The 21,289-nt window shown below is 42.7% G+C and overlaps 1 protein-coding gene across 1 annotated transcript; it reads left to right on the top strand.

Annotated features, from left to right (window-relative positions):
* The first annotated feature begins 10,517 nt into the window (after positions 1–10,517).
* On the top strand, positions 10,518–20,657 carry LOC119397029 (4-trimethylaminobutyraldehyde dehydrogenase). The gene is made up of 8 exons (XM_037664455.2): positions 10,518–10,896; positions 11,408–11,553; positions 11,981–12,110; positions 14,070–14,314; positions 17,482–17,709; positions 19,095–19,283; positions 19,497–19,726; positions 20,417–20,657. Exons 1-8 carry the CDS (start codon positions 10,770–10,772, stop codon positions 20,634–20,636), a joined length of 1,515 nt encoding a protein of 504 aa, XP_037520383.1. The 5' UTR covers positions 10,518–10,769; the 3' UTR covers positions 20,637–20,657.
* Positions 20,658–21,289: the final 632 nt, after the last annotated feature.

The following is a 21,289-nucleotide window of genomic DNA, read 5'->3' as shown; positions in this document are numbered from 1 at the left end:
TATTAGATTAGATGGTACATTTAACTTCTAGATGGGTGACACACTTCTATAGGCATGGGATACTTCATTTCGTTCAGTTCAGCCCAGCACTGTAACTTTCACCATTCCACGAATGCACCCCTTCAATTGCTACTGCAGTTTCTTCTACCTACAACTGCCATTTGCAGACTAGAGCAGATGCACACAACCAACATTTGTAGCTGCAAATGATTGCTCCTTGTTATACTGAAATTAGTTTTTTTTTTCATGTGTTGCTCTTGTACTTGACATCAAAACAACAGAAATGGGAATGTCATTGTGTTGTTTGGTTTGTTTCCTGACTGAGAACCTGTGACCTTTGTCTATTGTGTGCTTCATCCCTTGACCTTTGCTTTTTGCGATGCTCTGTCGCAAGAGTGTACCTGCCTGTCTGTTGCCGATTCCGCATATGCTGCTTTAATGGTTCACAAAGTGACACAGATGAATGGTTTACCGGTGTACTTTCAGCATTTTTTTTACATCCACACAAGTGGAAAAATGTAGCTGTTTTCAAATTTCAGCTGCCCACCTACAACAAAGCCACATATACCTGTACCCTCTAAACAAGGAAGCGTGACGTTTCAGTTAATAAGGCAAGGACCAATTTTAATGGAGTGTGGAAATTTTTTCTCACCATGTCTCCTTTCTTGTTGATTTCTCTTGTCATAAATGCTTGCATCTTAGCTGTTCTCACTTTATGTGTGCTTACTGGTATGAAGTTTATTTTGTGCCATTGAGGCTGTTTTCACTGAATTCACACCGTTTTAAGACAGTTGCTAATATTTTCCTGTGATAGCCAGCCCGAATGAGAAGTAGGAAACCATGCAGGACATGTGGTTCTTTTTCATTGCACACTGCAGTGAGCTTCGACAGCTTTTGGGAACCCGACAGCGGTGACTGCAATAACGATTTGTGTGCAGGAGGATCACCATTTGTTTTTGACTGCCTGCACGGGAAGGTAGGACGTAGTATATGATGTCACAAACACAGGGTGGTACGCATTCAAAGGTGTAATACGGGTCTCGCTAAAGAATGTTTAACCCTTTGAGGTGCAAAGCATGAGTTGGCAGTAAGCATTCCATCTTCGTCGTCTCTGTACCCTGTCCTCTTCGTGCTGCACCACCTTAATGAAACATTTTGGCCGCTGTTCAGCCGCACATTAAAAAACATGCCCGACAAGCAATTTTTGATCGACAATGGAAGGATATAATTACAGAGCTCGTGCAGAAGTACAAGGAATCGATCGAAAAAAAAAAAAAAGAAGATCGGACACAGTGTCACTGACAAAGTACTTCAGAGAAGCACCCTTTTAGTGCGAGGAGTGAGGTAAGGAGGCACGAAGGTTGCTCTAGTGCTACCTTAACTCAAGAGAGCACCAAGGAAGGCCTCAGTGAGGGAACCTTGGTAAGAAGTGTTATAGAATACATGGCAAGGCGTCCTGAAGCAGTTATGGCCTCCCTCGCTGAGGCAAGGAGCATTTCAGAATACGGGCCTTACTTCAACATTAAAGGCTTGCTATCTGAAACACTGAATCAGTTTTTTATTGATGAAGTAATCAAGGACTTTTACTCGCCTTGGTTCATGGCAGTATGTTATTAAGAGGGAAAAGAATGGTACAAATTGCTTTTTTTAACTTTGCACCAAAAACTATAAGTCTTCAGTGTTCTCAAAACCATGTGGCCTGAATAGAAATTGCCACGAGCTCATAAATTATCTTGTTTAGTGGTGTAACAAGTGATGCACTCATTCAGTTTACCATTAATATTGCCATGCTTATCTTTCACTGCATGCATTTCGGTCTTTCCTATAGAGTTACCTGGTAGCTGTTCGATGCCATCACCTTTTCACTGCTCTTTGATATCATAATTCCATATGTCACTGGGCTTATATTTATTGATAGCTTAATAGCTAAGCAAATTCTATTTATCTATGCCCACCCACTTATCTGTTGTTGTTTCTTTATCCAGTCTTTTGTGGTTCAAGAGATGTTGCTTCTTGCATTGATGCTTTACCTCCAACTTCGACTACAGATTCAGAAATTGGTCTAGTTGTGGTTCCTCTATGTCTTTTGTTTCTTCTTGTTCTAAGGTGTCGTATTTGTTTTCTAGGGGAATTCTAAAGTATTCTGTTTTTTTCCTGGCTATACCTGGGTTGGCCTGTGCATTAGTGGTTATTTTTTTGTGTGTGTTCTTCAAACTGGGGGCAAGGATTGCACTCACTAGCCTATGATCGCTGCATTTTACATATCTATACCCTGTAGCTATCAGATGAATGAGATCACTAAGACATTTAACACTTTTTTTTTTTCAACGATCAAGTGACTGGGACGAACTACCACCACTCCACAAAGAGAATGAGAACGATGTATCTTGAACTGTATACACCTGTATGATTCCATGTCGTACATTTGTTTATGATGTTGGTGCATGTGAATGATGTTTTTATTGATCAGTGTTTATTCTTTGTGTATTCGTTAGCCTTGTGCTTCATGTGTTTATTAACCAACTATTTTTTTCTATGTTCATTACTTATTTACACACACACAACACACAATGCACACACATCCACATATACTTAACAGAATGGCTGATTGGGGTGAGTTGGTAATTCATGATACTTGAAATATGAGGGCGTTACTACACAGGAACTAAGTATCATATATAACTACTTCTGTTCATTTGCCCTGCTGTCTGGGCTCAAGGCCTGCAGTAACAGATAAAACAAAACTTCTACTCCATTTTGTGATGTGTTTATATCTGCTTACCTATTGCGAAGCAAGTTTTACGAACTCAATGGAAAGGTAAAGAGCATGCTTGATACTGGCTGTTGGGTGTGTGCCCAATTCTTGCAGATTTATATGTTTGTGTTCCCCAAAGCAACTTCTGCCTACGCAAAGCCCCAAACCTTGCTTGTGCTTGTCTGTAATGTCGTTTGGGTTTTCAGTACTCCCTGCAAGTCTGCATGGGCAACTTTTACGTTACACTAATATGAAAAATATAAAAGTCCTAGTTAGAGCATGTTGGTGACAGCATCATGTGTCAAATAATTTGCAATACCGATGCCACTTGTCCATTAAATTTGTGCATGCTAATAATGCATCAAAAGTGTGTGATCATGCAGGGTGGTCATTTCAACACCCTGTGGTAGGGCAAGTGATTTATAACTTTTACAAATCTTTACGAGTCGTGTGTGGCATGCAGCATGACATTCAGAGTTTTTTCGCACTTTTCCTTATTTCTTACTTTTTTTTTTGCATTGCGCATAAAAAAATGGGACGAGCCAGTCAATTTTTATCCTTCCTGAATCTTTGACCGAAAGCTGCATTACAATCGAATAATTTGCAGGGAAAACTACAGCCCAATGAAACAGGTCAGTTCTAAAAGAATGACCATGCACATTTTAATACATGTCTAGCTGGCATGATTTCACTGCCACGGCAATAGCAGCTTTGCTGGATGCATTAGGCAGCGTTTTGAGAATATGACAACGATTTCCTCACTCAGCCTTTTCAGACAAGCGGTGAAAAACATAATACCGGTGTCACACAACCCCTTTCGATCACAATCGGGCCGATCCACATCGAATTTCTTGATCATGATGGGGTCTTTTACTCAAGCTGAAGAAGGCGGGCCATCGCTGTTCATAAATTTAATACCCATAGGGCTCAAACGCGATGTAAAGGCGGTGTATAGCGTTACGCCCAGACGTAACGATTAACAGTTGCTGAAGTACCGTCCAGTGTGTCGCTCACGGAGCGCACTTGACTCTCACTTCGCCAGCATACGTGGATTGTCACTCGGGGAGACTACCCACATGCAAAAAGTTCGTCGTCTACAAGATCGACATCTTCAGAATTGCGAGGCCCTTTAACTAAAGCAGAGGGCAATCTCGAAGCGTTCGATGGGTGTAAAAACTGGAACGGACGGAAAGTAACACACCTCGGCCGCAGATCACCATCCGCGCGCGCACAAACTTCGTATTCGACGAGCGTTTCTTTTCTCACTTGGATCTGGGGACATTTTCCCCGTTTGCTTCTTGAAGATCTCCCTATGTCTGGGTACTACCTAGGAACACGTGCAATGCTCTTTTATCCTAGGAGAGCTTTGCTGCTCGTCTGCGGCCCGCGGGTACCGCGGGTTGGCGCGCGAGGTTTGTGTTGTTGACGTTGCTGGCGGACGGTGCGTCCGTGCTCGCCGGGTGTGTATGATCCCACGTAGCCCTGTCGCGCTATGGTAGCCACCATAGTCGCGCTGTCACTACCGTCCGTCCTTGTCTTTAATCCCGTCGAACGCCTCGAGATGCGTTTTCTTTGCCATTATCAGTGTAGCTGAGAATATTGTGCATTTTTGGAAATTGGCATGAACGAAAGCACTTCGCTGATCGCGGGCAATTGATCGCGATCACGACCGATCGGGATTGGGCTCGATCCGGATCAAGTGTACCTACACGGTCACTTTTAATTGCGATCAGCGATCTGCGCATCGATATCTGGCTCCCAGATCGCGATTTGACTGATGTCTGCGTCAAACTCGATCCGGATTAGCCTGGACCGAGCAGCAGCAATGATTGATGATCGCGATCAAGAAATCCGGTCCGGGTCAACCTTGACTGCGATCAAAAGTGCCTGCGTGTCACCGGTATTGCTTGCAATAGCTATTCTGCCCGCGCATGTGATTGAGTTTTAATATAGTTGATGCTAAATATCTAGGGCACGTGCACTCAAAGTAATGGAAGTGTCCATGCTTCTATAAAAAGAGCCGAGCAGGATCCTTAGACGCCAGGTGGTAATAAGAAATAATTGCAACTGCTAGTTACATCACATTGCTAAAAAGAGACAGGGCGTGCAAACACGGACACAAGAAAGAGATCAGGACCAGGTTAGGATCAGGATCAGGTTAGTCGGCGTTTGTGGTGTCCTGATCTCTTTCTTGTGTCCGTGTTTGCACGCCCTGTCTCTTTTTAGAATGAATACGTACCAACTAGCTCAGCTCTCTGTTATTCTAAATCACATTGCTAATGTTCAATATTTGGACATACAATGACAAGGATATGTCTAATGGTGAGTACATAAAGAGAAGCGAAATGTTTTGAGAAGCAGCATGACTGCTTTCATTCATGTTGTCGCACGGGTGTATCAGTGGTGTGAATGCACCTGCAACTTTGTTTCTAGTTGGTGGTTGGTAAAGGTGCACCTTTTTAGGACAAGTTTTCCTTTGGTCATGAGACTTTATAACTGGCTTAATGCAAAATGTGAAGTTAAATGCACCATCATTAGATTAGATGGTACATTTAACTTCTAGATGGGTGACACACTTCTATAGGCATGGGATACTTCATTTCGTTCAGTTCAGCCCAGCACTGTAACTTTCACCATTCCACGAATGCACCCCTTCAATTGCTACTGCACTTTCTTCTACCTACAACTGCCATTTGCAGACTAGAGCAGATGCACACAACCAACATTTGTAGCTGCAAATGCTTGCTCCTTTGTTATACTGAAATTAGTTTTTTTTTTTCATGTGTTGCTCTTGTACTTGACATCAAAACAACAGAAATGGGAATGTCACTTGTGTTGTTTGGTTTGTTTCTTGACTGAGAACCTGTGACCTTTGACTTGTGTTGCTTCATCCCTTGACCTTTGCTTTTGCGATGCTCTGTTGCAAAAGGTGTACTTGCATGTCTGTTGCCGATTTCGCATATGCTGCTTTAATGGTTCACAAAGTGACACACATGAATGGTTTACCGTGTACTTTCAGCATTTTTTTTACATAGCAATGTAGATGCACTGAGTGAAGCACAGACGAGAAGCGTAACAAGGGACAGGACTAGTGGTGCGCAGTGGTGGTCCTGTCCCTTGTTACGTTCTCGTCTGTGCTTCACTCAGCGCATCTACATTGGTATGCCGCACCAACTAGCCCAAATTGAAGCTTTGCTGAACGTTATTTTTTTTACATTCACACAAATGGAAAATGTAGCTGTTTTCAAATTGTAGCTACCCACCTACCAACAAAGCCATATATACCTGTACCCTCTAAACAAGGAAGCATGGCGTTTCAGTTAATAAGGCAAGGACCATGTTAATGGAGTGTGGAAATTTTTTTTTCACCATGTCTCCTTTCTTGTTGATTTCTCTTGTCATAAATGCTTGCATCTTAGCTGTTCTCACTTCATGTGTGCTTACTGGTATGAAGTTTATTTGTGCCATTGAGAGCTGTTTTCACTGAATTTCGCCCGTTTAGACAGTTGCTAATATTTTCCTGTGATAGCCAGCCCGAATGACAAGTAGGAAACCATGCAGGACATGTGGTTCTTTTCATTTGACACTGCAGTGAGCTTCGACAGCTTTTGGGAACCCGACAGCGGTGACTGCAATAACGATTTGTGTGCAGGAGGATCACCATTTGTTTTTGACTGCCTGCACGGGAAGGTAGGACGTAGTATATGATGTCACAAACACAGGGTGGTACGCATTCAAGGTGTAATACGGGTCTCGCTAAAGAATGTTTAACCCTTTGAGGTGCAAAGCATGAGTTGGCAGTAAGCGTTCCATCTTCGTCGTCTCTGTGTACCCTGTCCTCTTCGTGCTGCACCACCTTAATGAAAAATTTTGGCCGCTGTTCAGCCGCACATTAAAAAACATGCCCGACAAGCAATTTTGATTGGCAATGGGAAGGATATAATTACAGAGCTCGTGCAGAAGTGCAAGGAATCGATCGAAAAAAAAAAAGATCGGACACAGTGTCACTGACAAAGTACTGCAGAGAAGCACCCTTTTAGTGCGAGGAGCGAGGTAAGGAGGCACGAAGGTTGCCCTAGTGCTACCTTAACTCAAGAGAGCACCAAGGAAGGCCTCAGTGAGGGAACCTTGGTAAGAAGGGTTATAGAATACACGGCAAGGCGTCCTGAAGCAGTTATGGCCTCCTCGCTGAGGCAAGGGGCATTTCAGAATATGGGCCTTACTTCACATTAAAGGCTTGCTAATCTGAAACACTGACTTAGTTTTTATTGATAAAGTACTCAAGGACTTTTACTCGCCTTGGTTTCATGGCAGTATGTTATTAAGAGGGAAAAGAATGGTACAAATTGCTTTTTTTAACTTTGCACCAAAACTATCAGTTCTTCAGTGTTCTCAAAACCATGTGGCCTGAATAGAAATTGCCACGAGCTCATAAATTATTTTGTTTAGTGGTGTAACAAGTGATGCACTGCATGTAAATTCGTTTCCTGAAATTTATAGCCTTCATTGAAATACTGGCCACAGACAATTACGAGCACTTTTTAACAGAAGATTCACTTCAAAGACCCATAGGCAAGGCCATACTCGCCAATTATTTTCGGCAAAAGTTCTGTGGGAATAGAGACACACTTAAAATATTCGTATTAACTTAAGGTCGGAGTGTCACCCAGGAAGTGCTTTGAAGCATGAGCTTCACGAGTAAACCCACAATCAACATTGGAACAACAGGTTGCGCATATCCAAATTTGCCGAGAAATGAGTGTTGCTGAGAAACGGTAATAAAGAATAAGTGTATTTATTGCATGACATATATTGCACAGTGACGTTATTTCAGAGTTTACTTTAATTACAGAATAACTGTTGCCATGCGAGTGCATGTATAATTCCTGATAGCCAGCACACTTTGCATTATGTTCAGCTTAGCTTCAGGCACATGCAAGTGGGCATTGCATTAATAGACCGAAAAGCAGTCGTTTATACTACTTGTACAAGAAATGGAAAAAGAAATTGCCTTTAGTACCCCTCATTACTATACAAAATGCACAAGGCGCTGTAATTGCCTGCCAACAGCACTTTTTGAGAAACAAGCTGTTGTTTAAAGCGAAGAATTCTTTTTATGCTAAGCACATCTTATGCTGTAATAAATTTTTTGATGAAGAGCAAGGGCAAGCAAGACTCAAGAGAAGAATACACCACATCATCAACATGCTGCATCTGCACGTGTGCTGTTTTGCATTTCGGTCTTTCCTATAGAGTTGCCTGGTAGCTGTTTCGATGCCATCACCTTTTTCACTGCTCTTTGATATAATTCCATATGTCACTGGGCTTATACTTATTGATAGCTTTAATAGCTAAGCAAATTTTATTTATCTATGCCCAGCCACTTATCTGTTGTTGTTTCTTTATCCAGTCTTTTGTGGTTCAAGAGATGTTGCTTACTTCTTGCATTGATGCTTTACCTCCAACTTCGATTGCAGATTCAGAAATCGGTATAGTTGTGGTTTTCTCTATGTCTTTGTTCTAAGGTGTCGTATTTGTTTTCTAGGGGAATTCTAAAGTCTTCTGTTTTTTTCCTGGCTATACCTGGGTTGGCCTGTGCATTAGTGGTTAAATTTTTTTTGTGCGTGTTCTTCAAACTGGGGGCAAGGATTGCACTCACTAGCCTATGATCGCTGCATTTTACATATCTATACCCTGTAGCTATCAGATGAATAAGATCGCTAAGACATTTAAACATTTTTTTTAATGATCAAGTGACTGGGACAAACTACCACCAGTCCACAAAGAGAATGAGAACTATGAATCTTGAACTGTAACACACCTGTATGGTTCCATGTCGTACATTTGTTTATGATGTTGATGCATGTGAATGATATGTTTTTATTGATCATTGTTTATTCTTATTGTGTATTCGTTAGCCTTGTGCTTCATGTGTTTATTAAACCAACTATTTTTTTTCTATGTTCATTACTTATTTACACGCACACAACACACATGCACACACATCCACATATACCTGACAGAATGGCTGATTGGGTGAGTTGGTAATTCATGATACTTGAAATATGAGGGCGTTACTACACAGGAACTTAAGTATCATATATAACTACTTCTGTTCATTTGCCCTGCTGTTCTGGGCTCAAGGCCTGCAGTATCCTGCTAACAGATAAAACAAAACTTCTACTCCATTTCGTGATGTGTTTACATCTGCTTACCTATTGTGAAGCAAGTTTTTACGAACTCACTGGAAAGGTAAAGAGCATGCTTGATACTGGCTGTTGGGTGTGTGCCCAATTCTTGCAGATTTATATGTTGCGTTCCCCAAAGCAACTCTGCCTACGCAAAGCCCCAAACCTTGCTTGTGCTTGTCTGTAATGTCGTTTGGGTTTTTCAGTACTCCCTGCAGGTCTGCATGGGCAACTTTTACGTTACACTAATATGAAAAATATAAAAGTCCTAGTTAGAGCATGTGGTGACAGCATCATGGTGTCAAATAATCTGCAATACCGATGCCACTTGTCCAGTAAACTTTGTGCATGCTAATAAATGCATCAAAAAGTGTGTGATCATGCAGGGTGGTCATTTCAACACCTGCGGTATGGCAAGTGATTTATAACTTTTACAAACCTTTACGAGTCGTGTGTGGCATGCCGCATGACATTCAGAGTTTTTAGTTGTATAGACTCAAGCTATCCCTCCTATAGCATTTCGCACTTTTCCTTATTTCTTATTTATTCTTTTTTTTGCATTGCGCATAAAAAATGGGATGAGCCAGTAAATTTTCATCCTTCCTGAATCTATTACCGTAAGCTGCATTAAAATCGAATAATTTGCAGAAAAACTACAGCCCAATGAAACAGGTCAGTTCTAATAGAATCACCATGCACATTTGAATAAATGTCTAGCTGGCATGATTTCACTGCCACGGCAATAGCAGCTTTGCTGGATGCATTAGGCAGCGTTTTGAGAATATGACACCGATTTCCTCACTCAGCCTTTTCAGACAAGCGGTGAAAAACATAATACCGGTGTCACACAACCCCTTTCGATCACAATCGGGCCTGATCCACATCGAATTTCTTGATCATGATTGGGTCTTTACTCAAGCTGATGAAGGCGGCCATCGCTGTTCATAAATTTAATACCCATAGGGCTCAAACGCGATGTAAAGGTGGTGACTAGCGTTACGCCCAGACGTAACGATTAACTGTTGCCAAAGTAACGTCCAGGGTGTCGCTCACGGAGCGCACTTGACTCACTTCGCCAGCATACGTGGATTGTCGCTCGGGGAGACAGTATCGCTGAGCCCGCAGCGCATTCACTGTGAACACGCGTCCCGGACGCAACACGTGCGCTCCGCCTCTTTCAGCTACGCTACTATAAGTACAAATGCGTACCCACATGCAAAAAGTTCGTCGTCTACAAGATCGACATCTTCAGAAATTGCGAGGCCCTTTAACTGAAGCAAGGGGCAATCTCGAAGCGTTCGATGGGTGTAAAAACTGGAACGGACGGAAAGTAACAGCGTGACAGGAGTATCATACACACCTCCGCCGCAGATCACCATCTGCGCGCGCACAAACTTCGTATTCGTAGACAAGTTTAACACACGCCATCAACAAGCAGCTGGGTCTCCTAGGGATAAACAGTTGCCTAGGTAGTACCCAGACGTAGAGGGATTTTCAAGGAGCAAGTGGACGAAAAGTCCTTGAATCTCAAGTTACCCGGATGGAGTCTGTGAGAAAAGAGACGCTCGTGTCTGCAGCCCGCCTGGTTTGGTTTGAGGATTTTATTCCAGATTACCCGTTATTTCTTCGGCGGCCCTTTATCTAAACTTTACATGATTGCTTCTAACGGAAATAGTTCCACTTGGAAGTATCGTGCATTTTGTGTGCGATAGTTGCCATGGTTTCCACGTAATCTGTAACGCGCCGATCAACATCGGTGATGCGGGTGATGCCCTCAGTCGTAATTGCGCTCCCTCAGCTACCCCAGTTCGAATAAAGCACGTGAAATGTTCGCGAAAACTATGCGGTGTGGCAAGCGCTCGCTCTACGTTGAACCCCATAATTTTATCGCGGGCAAGAAAGTTGCCACCAAGGATCCGATCGGGGAGATCAAGGTACTGCAACCGGCGACAGGTCAGAAATAAGTTGCTCGTGAAGCGTCGGTCACATGTGTTGCAGTTATTTTCATTTGCTTTTTGATTTGCGATTTACACGTAGTCCTTTTACCGCGTCAATGTGTGCCGTAGTAAACATGACCGTGAGGACAGTGTACAAAGTTCACTTGGGATATTTTCGATGGAGGCGAAAATCCTAGAGGTCCGTGTTCTTGATAGGTTCTCGTTAAAGAGCCCCAGGTGGTCGAAATTTACGGAGCCCTCCACTAGGGCCTCATAATCATATCGTGATTTTGGCGCGTAAAACCTCAGCAATTATTATTATCACTTGCGATATTTGGCACATATTGATTACAAAAACTCTAGTTATAAAAACATGCACCGTAAGTACACTCACAATGTAGGAAATTCCAGAAAACTTTTAATGTGGATGCCTACATAGACCCACCCACAAAATAAACATTTGTTGCATCAATTCGCTGACTACAACCCCCTCTTCATGCTCATTTTGCTCTCCTTTTGTCTTGCAGGCAAAGTATTGTGTCACGTATCATGTTCCGGACCAAAAGATGTGGACAAAGCAGTTTCTGCAGCGAAACAGGCATTTGATCGGTGGTCAGCTCTCTCCCATGGGGAGCGTGGAAAATTTCTCACGGCCATCGCAAAGAAAGTCAGGGTATGTAGTGTGGCTTCACTTCAATGAGTCTGTTTTAAGTTTTGTCTTTCTTGCGACGTCATATTAAACGACAACTCGTACTGAATGGCTAGCTCATTTATACCCAGTGTTATTATATTGTAATGCTCTGCTAATCACAGATTGCATTGTATACTCCCATGTACAACAACGTGAATTGTGTCAAGAGTTCTTATGCTGCAAGCTTATGGCATGTTTAATAACACTTTGCCCAGCCTCTTGTGGGTAAGTTAAGAGATACTTTGACATCTCCTAAACCTGTATGTCGACGTATTATAAAACAAGAGGTTTAGTGAAACAGTGTTAGCTACAGCAGCGGATAAGTGATAACGAAGCTAATAAGTGTTGGCATGAAACATTGCTGGAACCAGTGCCTGTATCTAATACTTACGTTGTCCTTTTTCAACAGGAGAGGCAACAGGAGATTGCAGAGGTTGAAATGACTGACACAGGGAAGCCCATATGGGAAGCTCTGGTTGACATTGACGGCTGTGCTGATGTACTTGAGTACTATGGTGGCATTGCTGCATCAATAAAAGGTACCTGCATTGCTAAACTGCTGCAGCTGCACAGCTCATGTTGAGATTTCGACGTGCACTTGTTAGAGGCTGGCACAATCGTCATGCGATTGGTGAAAGGTGGGGCACGATTTTAAGTAGACTAATCTTACTGTGGCCATTACTGCAAAGGATGTCGCTTGTTTTAGCCCTTATGGAGTCGAAGGATGACTAATAATAAAAAGAACTAGTTGAAAAAAACGATAAAAAAACAAGAAATGTTCAAGGGTTAGGGCAGTGTTGATGCCCAAGGTCTCCTAATAGCTTGCTGGGAAAACGATACAATGAAATTTTCCTCAGCATTATCCCAGAAGCTGCCTTAAACCTGAGTGCAGCGTGCAAGCAATTTAGAAATACGGCTGTGCTGGCAGGGCAGATGCATGTGTGCTTTGAATGTGGTGTAACCAGTTCACTGGTGCATTCCGCGTCACATTGGTAAAGGTCCTGTCAATTTATGCATTGTTAACCTTGCACAGCTTTTAACCATTTGGTATGAATGACAAATTGGCTAAAATCAAGATACTGAGATAGTGAACTCACATCAGTCTCAATCGTAAATTGTAAATATCTTTGTATACTTTATTGAATTGAAGGTATAGGTAGAAATTAGGCAGCTAAGCAACCATGAAGTCTATACCATCAGTGGACCACTCGATAGGTATTTTCTGTTTTACAGGTCTCATTTTAATACAGCTTTTCACATGGGTTATGCAAGTGACCATTTAATGCAGGATTTTTTCACCTAAAAAAACTTCAAAATGGAAGAGAAAGTGTGTTTACTTTATCAAATGCCAATGCCTTTGAGGGGATATGTACAATAGTTTTGGGATACAACAAAGCACGTTTAACCTATCTTAGGTGGTTCGACGAAAACTCAGTTGTGATTGCACAGCATTTAGAACTTCCTTGGCACTGCAGCTGTGGAAAAACTTGGAGGATGCTTGAGCTTCGGTTTCAAGAGTAAAACGTGATAGTGTAATTGGTCCGTGTTTGTATCGCCTTCCTAATCGCTAGCTTGGCTTCGCTTGTTGGTGGAGACCTAAACCGTGCTGTAAGGAAAGCCTAAATGCAGGCGCCCTCTGGGTCTAGTATCCATGCATGCGGCACGATGAAACATGACCACACGGCAGGGCGATGCCATTCAAATGCGCAGCAGTGGGCCCTTTGCACCATCTCGTGCATGTTGTGTCAAGTCGCTGAAGAACCTCCAATATGTGCATACCACCAACACTAAATAGTGTGTATAAATAGCTCGCCATTCATATGCTAGAGGATGTATGCGCGGTGACCAAGCGGCTATACGCATCACGCCACGAAGCAAGGGGTCGCAGTTTCAAATCCCCGGTCCCACTTAAACCGAAGATCTTTTATTTCTTTATTTGCATCTACCTCAAATTTTCGCTCATGGACAACGCGGATTTTTTGCTCAGAACCAAAGACGACGACGCCAACACCGGAATTTCTGCGAAACGAGCTCCTTAACGATATTGCGTTGAAACAGCTATGCAACTATGCACCTATGCAGGTGCAACTATGCACCTGCTTGTGTTCAGAAAGCTTCTCTTGCAGTAAAACTGATAGTTGAGTGAGTTGGTTCACATGATTCACTTCGCGCATGCTTAGTGAAGACTGCTGGTGCTTATATGTTCTGTAATTTCCAAAAATAAATAGTTGAGAGTTAGGCGTCCGTTTGTCCCCTACAATGTGTCCTTGTCTTCTGTGCAGGCTGAAATTTTGCAATGAGCTTCTCTTACCTAAGTAAAATATTCTCCCTCATCAGCTGGTGCTTGGTCACCTGCCATTCATAGTAGCTATTGATGTAATAGTATGTCTTTGGTGCAATGACCAATTGAAAATAACCTTCATTTCTCTTTAGATGAAGCAATTGATGAATTTGCTCTCTAGCTACTCGTGGTGCTCAATCTTCACTTTTTCACTCAGGTCAGCAATTCGATCTGCCTGGTGGAAGCTTTGCCATGGTGCGCCGGGAACCCCTCGGTGTTGTGGCGGCCATTGGCGCGTGGAACTACCCGTTCCAGGTGATGTCTTGGAAAATGGCACCTGCACTCATATGCGGCAACACCTTTGTCTTCAAGCCATCGCCCTTGACGCCCCTGTCGGCCATCCTGCTCGCCGAGATATGCCGTGACGTCGGTCTACCTGACAGCGTCGTAAACATTGTTCAGGTATACCAGCCTGCATTGATGTGAGGCACGCGCTATGCACACAAAACTTGGAAAGGAATTTGGTGTTCATTTTGATCACCACAAGAGAATGGTTTGAAATTACATCATGTAACAACTCCAACGGTCGTTAGTTAGGCACTTGGCTGTCTGTTTAAAATCTGTTTGCGTGCTGCAGTTTGCGTTTATCAAACAGACAATGAGACAAGTTTGAAGTGAAGCATTGCATTCTATCTGTTCATTATAGATTACAAAAGTTCAGTGTATGCTGCTTGTACGCTGCAAGGAAAATGCCAGCAGTTTTTAAGAGAGTCTTTGTGCAAGACCATGTCTATAGTTTCTGGAGAAATAGCTTTGCTGTAACTTACTTCATGGTGTTTCATGTTTTACTGTGATATGCTATTGACAGCTTTCACTAGTCGACTCATGCTTAGACTGTCTTTTTCACTTCACTGCACATACCACCAGCATAACTTAAAACATGACCAATTGCAACGTTACTTTTCCAATACATTGTTCTGTTTCCAGCATCACCTGCATTCGGTATGCAGTGGCTTTACTCCAACTCTGAAACGTACACTTAGTGCTACTCTCAATTATTGGAAATTGAGTGGTATTAAATGTTGCCCCTTTATGTAACTGGGTCCTTCCATCCCAAACGTCCCAGCTATTATGTTCAGCCCTCTCAGATTCTATTCTAAAATATTGTGGGCATTCATTTTAGTGGACTATTTGCCCTCGCGAAGTATTCTAGGAACGAAACATTTTTTCTGACCCTTACAGTGATTTGAATGTTGTCATTGTGAACAAAACCTAGGTTGCCAAAAAACACTCTTTAAAATACAGTACTACATGGAGTGCCTAAAATTTCTGCTTGTTGTTAAAAAAGGAATGGCTATTTCTTTTGCTCTCCCTTGGCATGTGCTAAGCTGTTGCATAGTGCTTTGTGGTGAAGCAATACTGCAATTCTGTGCCCAATTTGACTATTTTTTAAAAATTCTACAGAGCCCACAAACACAACCACAATTACAACTACATCGCATAGCTGTATAGTAGGCAGTGAGAAGTTGTGCATGAGTCTGCAACAAACATATAGCCATGATAATTTTTCGAAATGGTGCCTTAATAGTGTACTTACACGCACTTGATTATTGCAACGCAGCCGTCGCTTGTTTCGCTCTTTCCTTTGTTTCACTCCGATCGTCGGCTGGTCTCTACTACTCACCGAGTGCTCCTCCTCATCATGTGTTGAGCAATATGACAAGGAAGACCAGGCAGCATGCGTACCTGCTAGCAAGCAAACAGATTCTTCTTCAACCAGCCAACAGTGTCTGATGCTAGTGAGATCACACGTGCTTCCTGGCATAGGCATGCGCAGAGGGTGGTAGGGGTGCGGCCGCCCCTCCTAGTCATCTAAGAAGAGGGGGTCGCATAGTCTGCCTCATACATTGATTTAATAGGGAGGGGGGGGGGGCGTCATGATGAACCTTCGCCCCCCTCCCCCCTGAAGGGGAACCCTGCGCACGCCTATGCTTCCTGGTGACATCACAACAAACACCGGAGATAACCGAAAGGCCTGGAAAGGTGCACTGGATGGTTTTTTAATTTTGTGGGGCTCCTGCTGTGCGGGGCACTGCTGCATTTGGAATTGTTTATCTTGACGGCATTCTGAACTCAATGCAAGTGTTTACTTGAAATGTTTAAAAAAACAAACAGAGTTGGTTTAGGGGTCCTTTAACCCTTTTGCTACTGTAAAAAAAGAAGAAAATTGTACCAAATTTACCGAAAAATTTTTTTCACTTAATTTGTGGAGCTTTCTTTTTCTGCATAAAACAATACCATTTCTTCAATTCAGCGGGGTTTCTGTGTTTCATTAATTGCATAAAAAAAAGATTACGTGAAGGTGGCTCTACTGCATGGCAATACAATGAAAGATGGCTATAAAATGAAAGCCAAGGCACAAAGGGCACAATATGGACAAGTGTGGCCATCTAGTGTCAAGAAACACAACTATGACGAGTTTAGACACCATTGGTTCCATATGGGACCAGTTTTTGTTGGTGACGAGTATAGTGGTCATCGGTCATTTCGGTGCAAAGTCTCATGACTATGAGAAGATGAATGCTAGAGTAAGCAGTAGAGTGTAGTAAGCATTATGCATGAATTGTATACTTGCGCAATAAGGAAGCTAGAACTTTTACCGAGGGAGGATGCAGCGCATGCAAGTGCAGGATTCTGGCTACAGGCATGCAGTTGTAAAATAGATTTCAAAGTGACGCTAAAGGCAGGACATTAAGCATGGCTGGGGCTGTTATGCCGTTTATGCCCATAAAGAGCTTTCTAGCATCCTGTTGCTGAGGTACTTCCTGATGAAGGTGGCTCCTGTGCACCTGCAAGTCCCTCTGTAACTGAGCCATCTCTTGGAGTGCATCGTTTTCATTTTGGAGTGGCATAGGATGTGCGGAAGTACTGCCTCGAAGTTGCCGTACCTGCTCATCTTAACGTTGCTTATTTTGACAATTTCATCCCCTGTAGAGGGAATTTGTCATGTCAGTAAAGAGAGACTACACTAAAGCATTATGAAGAAATGAAAAGCTCAGCCCAACAAGTTTTGATAACCTTTGCTATTACATGCAGTGGCCCAAACATTAGGAATTGCTTTGAAGTAGATGACGTCTCACAGATGTACCAGCACAACAATTTTGGAATGACACTTTAAAAAACAGAGGCTTGATGTTCAGTTTCTCCACAAGTTATCAGCATTGTGCGGTCAAAACTTATGAAAAGTCTGGTAAAAATAGTTTGCCAGTCCAAATTATTTTAACGATGTTCCTGAGTGTTCCTTTAAAAAAAGCTGTCACTTAGCCTTTGCCCATGGTGTATCAGTGAACTGGGGAACAAGTTCAAGACCGACACGGTATCATGTCAGTGGACAATGAACGACTGAATGCAGCATTTATTTATGCAAAGCCATCTCCATGGTCTAGTATTCCGAGCATGAAGAAGAAATGAACTTGTCAGTTAAAGTTGTGTCTGGTTATAATATTTCAAGGTGTAAGCAGTGCTTTCACAACGATTATCTTCGTATGACATTCTAACATTGGTGAATGTTACAGAACACGATATTTTACTGCATGCATGTTGATGATGTACTGAATTGCTTGTTGCAGGGCGAAGGTAAGACGGGCGAGCTGTTGTGCGATCATCCGGATGTGGCCAAAGTGAGTTTCACGGGTAGCATACCTACTGGACAAGCCATCATGCGCCGCTGTGCCGACTCCATGAAGCGCTGCACCCTCGAGCTTGGGGGCAAGTCCCCCCTCATTGTCTTTGCTGATGCTTCTCCTACTGAAGCTGTGAAGGCAACATTGCTGGGAAACTTCCTCACTCAAGGGGAGGTATGTATTGCTTGCTTTTTTTAAAAGAGTGCTGACATGAATTTTAAATATTTTCGGATTCTCGCTTTAAATAAATACATTGGGGTCGAGAACCCTAAAAAGAGTACTGCGGTGCCTGGGAATTCATAGAATATATTTTTAATACTGTTACCTTAAAAAAAAAAACATTTTCGGCTTCAGTATCAAGGGGGCGGCTTCTTAGTGACATGTAATCGCAGTGTGACGTCACGTCACGGACAGACAGCAACTCGCAACATACTAGCAGCAGACCCGTCATCTGCTTGTGGTGCACGTAAATAACAATGAGTGATTTGTCATCCAGCAACTGTTCAAGTGATTTCTGTGATTTAGACTGCATGCAGGACACAGAGTTCACAAACTCAGCGGAACTGTGTTGACTCGTCAGAATATGTCCATTGCGGTGGGGCTGCCTTGTCAGTGCTCAGCGACGAAAACTTCAAAAAGTAAAATATTTTATACATATTGTCTGACTCCGGTGTGTGGAGAACTGCATGCCGAGGAAACGAAAAACGTCCCTTTTACAATCTCTCGAAATTGTGTCAGTACTCCTTTAAGCTTAATTTTAAGCTTATTAGAAGGTTGCAGGTTCGGTCCCTGCTGGTGGCATGTTGTCTTTCCACCCACTTTAATTTCTTCACATTTATATCACAATTTCTACTACAAATAACGTCCCCTGTACCATTCTTTGCTTGATTGACTGCTGGTTCTCATTAAGGTTGTGTCTAAAAAAGAAAAAACGAGCCTTTAAATTTCCCTCCTTTCGTACGTTCACTGCTTTCGAAGGCCATTTTCTCGTTTCTAAATGATAGTTTTTCCAGGCAGGCGTAACAACTGAATGCTTGCACCAGCCGCAACTTTTTAAAAGAAATTGGCAGGGAGTAATGAAATGTTGCTAAGAGGCTCACAGTCTGTTACGGGACGCGCGCATCACGTAACTTCTTTTTCTCGTGCCATCCCTCTCTGCTCAGCTTCCAGCGCGTTCATCGGGACGAGAGAAGAGAGAAAGCAACTACAGCATGCGACAAATCTCGCTAACTGCTCTCATACTTGACGGATTCTAAAAATTTTTGCGCCGATCGATTCATGAAGCAATAAACTGCTTTAATAAATCCATTCAATGGTTACTTGGAAAAGTGTTGCAGGGCCCTTTTAAGTTTGTGAGGGCAACACAAAAAAACGATGACGAACAAGGAACAAGTACACATGACAGCCGCAGTCCTGTGTAATCCTTCTTCATCTGTGTTTTCTTTTCTCTGCTGCTCTCCCAGACTTTCAGAATATTATTTTCTTGCACTGTGTCCCTTGACAGATTTTTAAATAGCATCCGTTAACATTTGTAGTGCACGCACTTCCTCAACCTGCAGGTTTGCAGCAATTGCACCCGGGTCTTCGTAGAAAAACCAATGGTAGAAGAGTTTCTGGATCACCTGGTGAAGGCTACCAAGAAGCTCAAGATTGGTGACCCCGCCGACCCAGATACCACAGTGGGCGCCACCATCAGTGCTGAGCATGCGGCACGAGTTTTGTCCTACATCGACGGTGCTAAAAAGGAGGTACAGTCACACCATCTCTATAGCAAGTGAATGCAGAACCACTTGTTCCAGTTAAGTAAATGTGGAACACACAGTGCACTCGTCTAAAATGTTCCTCATAGAGGCATTTAAATGTCCGGGCAAGTTATTTAGCGCATTAATGAATCTGTCAGTGTGCTGTGACATAACACTGTTTGCATTCTTTTTCTTCCTGCCCTCATAATGCGAAAAAAGGGAGCACGTGTGCTGTGTGGAGGGGAGCGGGTGACTCCTGCCAACCCAGAACTCTCGGGGGGATTCTATCTCAGCCCGTGTGTACTGGCTGACTGCACCGACAGCATGAAGGTCATGCAAGAGGAAGTGTTTGGTGCAGTGGTGAGCGTCTCTGCATTTGACACCGAGGAGGAAGCTCTGCGGCGAGCCAACAACACTCCCTTCGGACTGGCTGCCGGTGTCATGACTAAGTGAGTGACTTAGTCATGTTGTCATAGATTGGTGACTGCAGGCAAGCAGATGAAAAATGCCCAGGCATAAGTAGGCCGTTCACTGAAACAAGCTTGCACTACCTGATGTAAAATACTAGTTGTGATTGCAGATATCCTCAGTAAGATAATGCAATTTGCAATGGCTGTCTCATGCATTATAGATGATGCATAGTTTGTTCCAACAATATGAGGGTTGAAGTGTAGTGCCATAGTTACAAATAGCATTGGCAAAGCGATGATCTGAGGTTAAAAGAGGCACATAAATTTTAATTCACAATGGCTTTTGAGCATGTGCAACATAATTTGCAAAACATTATGCCAAAGGTTTCCTTACAAGTGAAAGGAAAGTGTGATCATTTCCCTATGATTAAAAATACCGGGCTTCTACATTCTTTTTCATTAGTTAACATATATGCAGTTGTTTTTTTTAAAGATGTTCATCAGGCATACAACATCCTAAACAATATTTAGCAACAATTGATTCGTCTAATGATCCACAATAACGATCCAGAAGAGGCTTCGTTAACGTTCGGATGGTGTCTACCATGTTTCCACATGACAGCGCATAATATCTGGCATTTTGTTCCATGACAAAAGATGCATCGGCCTCTATAGACAACCTATCTCTAGCTGCCTTAGTTAATCGTGACTCTCTTCATTTCTTTTCAGGGACCTGAGGAGAGCCCACCGAGTAGCGAACAAGTTGCAAGCTGGCATCGTCTGGATAAACAATTACAATGTGTTCCCTCCGGAGGTGCCCTTTGGAGGGTACAAAATGTCGGGATACGGACGCGAAAACGGCCTGGCAGCACTGCAAGCATACTCCCAGGAGAAGACTATTTATGTAGAAATGGGCGATGGTGTGGACTGCCCGCTGTACAAGCTGTGAATGGAAAACTGCGGAGTTGAACTCGTGCAAATTTTATCCCAGAGATTACCTATGAAATGTAGAGGCTCAATGCCCTGCATGTGAACTTGCATCTTGATGACCTAATGTTTTAAAATGCAGCTCAATTAGCAGAATGCCAAGCAATGTGTACTAGATAATGCATTTTTTAATTAAAATAATACTTACGACTAAGTCATACGGGAGTGCACAACAGTAATAAATCTTTTTGCTTCGTTTAAATAAATATGCTAAGACAAGTTTAACAATACTTGTTCAATTTACATTTCCACTTTCTTTAGCTTCAATGACTGTGTGTGCTTGTCGTGCTGCTTAATCTTTTGCATAGATGAAAAATCCTTGAACGCAGTTGTCACTGGAGCCAACATTTGGACAAGTGGACTTTCCATCGTCAAGGCCCTACCTCAATGAAGACAAATTTATTGATCGAAACTTTGGTTGCAGTAACACCCACTGTTCAAGAATTTTTCATGTCTTCAGACCTCCATCTTCCCTTGAACCTCTGTCTTGTTTGGATTACTCTTTTGTACGTAGCATTCGTTCTCTTACAATATATGGTGCAATTATGTATAATTTCATTGGAAATTGCTGATAAACAATACATTATCTAATGTTTTAAGGGGACACTAAATAGA

Source organism: Rhipicephalus sanguineus, chromosome 6 (genome assembly GCF_013339695.2).
Source record: "Rhipicephalus sanguineus isolate Rsan-2018 chromosome 6, BIME_Rsan_1.4, whole genome shotgun sequence".
NCBI classification, from domain to species: domain Eukaryota; kingdom Metazoa; phylum Arthropoda; class Arachnida; order Ixodida; family Ixodidae; genus Rhipicephalus; species Rhipicephalus sanguineus.
The sequence above is the reverse complement of the archived record's forward strand: the minus strand, read 5'-3'. Positions and strand labels throughout refer to the sequence as shown.